Here is a 2,368-nt window from a genome sequence, read left to right as displayed (position 1 = left end):
TTAGGTTATTTTTCTTTCTTTCTTTTTTTTTTTTTTAAGATGGAGTCTCACTTTGTTGCCTAGGCTGGAGTGCAGCGTCGCAATCTTGGCTCACTACAACCTCCACTTCCTGGCAATTCTCCCACCTCAGCCTCCCAAGTAGCTGGGATCACACTACAACTGGCTAATTTTTGTATTTTTAGTAGAGACAGGGTTTTGCCATTTGCCTAAGCTTGCCAGGCTGGTCCTGGACTCCTGACCTCAGGTCAACCACCTGCCTTGGCCTCCCAAAGTGCTGGGATTACAAGCATGAGCCACCATGCCCAGTCATTATTAGGTTATTTTTAATGCCGGTTGGCATTGTGAGCTTGCAAGAGAAGATAGAGCATACTGCTCTTCTCAAACACATGGAGTCCTGATAGAGCTTTGGCTTGTTGCTGAGTGCTGTGTGGGCGGCACCTTATTTAATCCTCAGGACAGCCTTGTGTACCCCGTGAGCTATGATGAGTTCCTATTACGCAGGTGAAGAGCCCATGCCCCAGGAGGTTAAGGGACTCAGCCCGCTCTGTGGCATCTGGGAGGTTTGGTGCTGGGACTTGTGTCCAGGTGTGTCTGACCCTTCACACCGCCTGGATCCGTGGTGCTAGAGGGATGCCCGCAGTTTGTCCTCTTGGATAACTCTGCTTTTCTCTTCCCCAGCGCCACGATCATGTCTCTCGAAGACTTTGAGCAGCGCTTGAATCAGGCCATCGAAAGAAACGCCTTCTTGGAAAGTGAACTTGATGAAAAAGAGAATCTCCTGGAATCTGTTCAGAGACTGAAGGATGAAGCCAGAGGTCAGGAAGCCTTGGTGTCTTCACCAGCATGGTCCCCATTCCCTGCCTGAGCAACATCTAGTCCCACAGCCTCTCCCAGCATTATCTTTACAGGGACCCTGCACCCTGCTCTGCACCCAGGCTGTCTAGTCAGAGGGTGTGGGGCTGCACTGGGCAGACTCTTGCCTTGGGCCCTGGCCGGAGCTGAGAACAGTAAGACATGCAACCCTGTAAGGGCCCCTTATGGGTATTTAGAGAAATAGCTTTGGGGTTCACAGATGAAGTCCTTGTATTGGGGTTCCGCCTCTGGGCAGCAGAATTTCCAATTTCCAGAAAGATGCTTCCTGGTCTGTAATTCACACACACAACAAACCATCCTGATGCTCAGTAGGAACAGAAGAGTGTTGTGGGGAGAGCCTGGCTCAGTGACTCACACCTGTAATCCCAGTACTTTGGGAGGCCGAGGATCTCTTGAGCCCAGGAGTTCGAGACCAGCCTAGGCAGTATAATGGGACTCCATCTTTACGAAAAAAAAATTAAAGATTAGCTGGGTGTGGTGACATGTGCCTGTAGTCCCAGCTACTCAGAAGCCAACGTGGGATGATCACTTGAGCCCAGGAGGTGGAGCCTGCCACGAGCTATGCTGGCACCAGTGCACTCCAGCCTAGGTGACAGAATGAGACCCTGTCTCTTTTTTTTTTTTTTTTTTTTTGAGGTGGAGTCTCGCTCTGTCGCCTGGACTGGAGTGCAGTGGCCGGATCTCAGCTCACTGCAAGCTCCGCCTCCCGGGTTTAGGCCATTCTCCTGCCTCAGCCTCCCAAGTAGCTTGGGACTACAGGCGTCCGCCACCTCGCCCGGCTAGTTTTTTTGTATTTTTAGTAGAGACGGGGTTTCACCGTGTTAGCCAGGATGGTCTTGATTTCCTGACCTCGTGATCCACCCGTCTCGGCCTCCCAAAGTGCTGGGATTACAGGCTTGAGCCACCGCTGCGGGCCGGCGCCCGGCCGAGACCCTGTCTCTTAAGGAGAAAAGATTTTGTGGGGAGCAATTTCTGGTGGAATTGCCAGCTAGCCTATTATTTCTGTGACTTGATGGCAATCGATATATTTGGCTTAGAACTTTGAAACCTCGTCAGCATTTGCTGTTGAGCAGTTGGCACTTGCAGAGGTAGAACGTTCAGACTGTAATGAGGCATTTGGCCAGGCACAGTGGTTCATACCTGTAATCCCAGCACTTTGGGAGGCTGAGGCAGGCGGATCACCTGAGCTCAGGAGTTCGAGGTCAGCCTGGACAAGGGAAACCCCATCTCTACTAAAAATAGAAAACATGAGCAGGGTGTGGTGGCAGACGCCTGTAATCCCAGCTGCTCAGGAGGCTGAGGCAGGAGAATTGCTTGAACCTGGGAGGTGGAGGTTGCAGTGAGCCAAGATGGCATCACTGCATTCTAGCCTAGGTGACAGAGTGAGACTGTCTCAAAAAAGAAAAAAAAGACATTCATTAGTGGATTGTCCCAAGTTGTTTTTACCCTATCTTTTTTTTTTTTTTTTTTTTTTAAGATGGAGTCTCACTTTGTT

The 2,368-nt window shown here is 50.5% G+C and overlaps 1 protein-coding gene across 1 annotated transcript in view; it reads left to right on the top strand.

The window, feature by feature from the left end:
* NDE1 (nudE neurodevelopment protein 1) overlaps positions 1-2,368 on the top strand; it is a 37,980-nt gene that overhangs the window by 23,343 nt on the left and 12,269 nt on the right. The window contains exon 4 of the mRNA XM_011956017.1: positions 679-815. Coding sequence (XP_011811407.1) covers positions 679-815 — 137 coding nt within the window. The remainder of the gene's footprint in view (positions 1-678; positions 816-2,368) is intronic.

This window comes from Colobus angolensis, unplaced genomic scaffold (assembly GCF_000951035.1).
Source record: "Colobus angolensis palliatus isolate OR3802 unplaced genomic scaffold, Cang.pa_1.0 Scaffold406, whole genome shotgun sequence".
Classification (NCBI taxonomy): domain Eukaryota; kingdom Metazoa; phylum Chordata; class Mammalia; order Primates; family Cercopithecidae; genus Colobus; species Colobus angolensis.
Note: the sequence above shows the minus strand (reverse complement) of the source record. Positions and strands in the feature narration are given on the sequence as shown.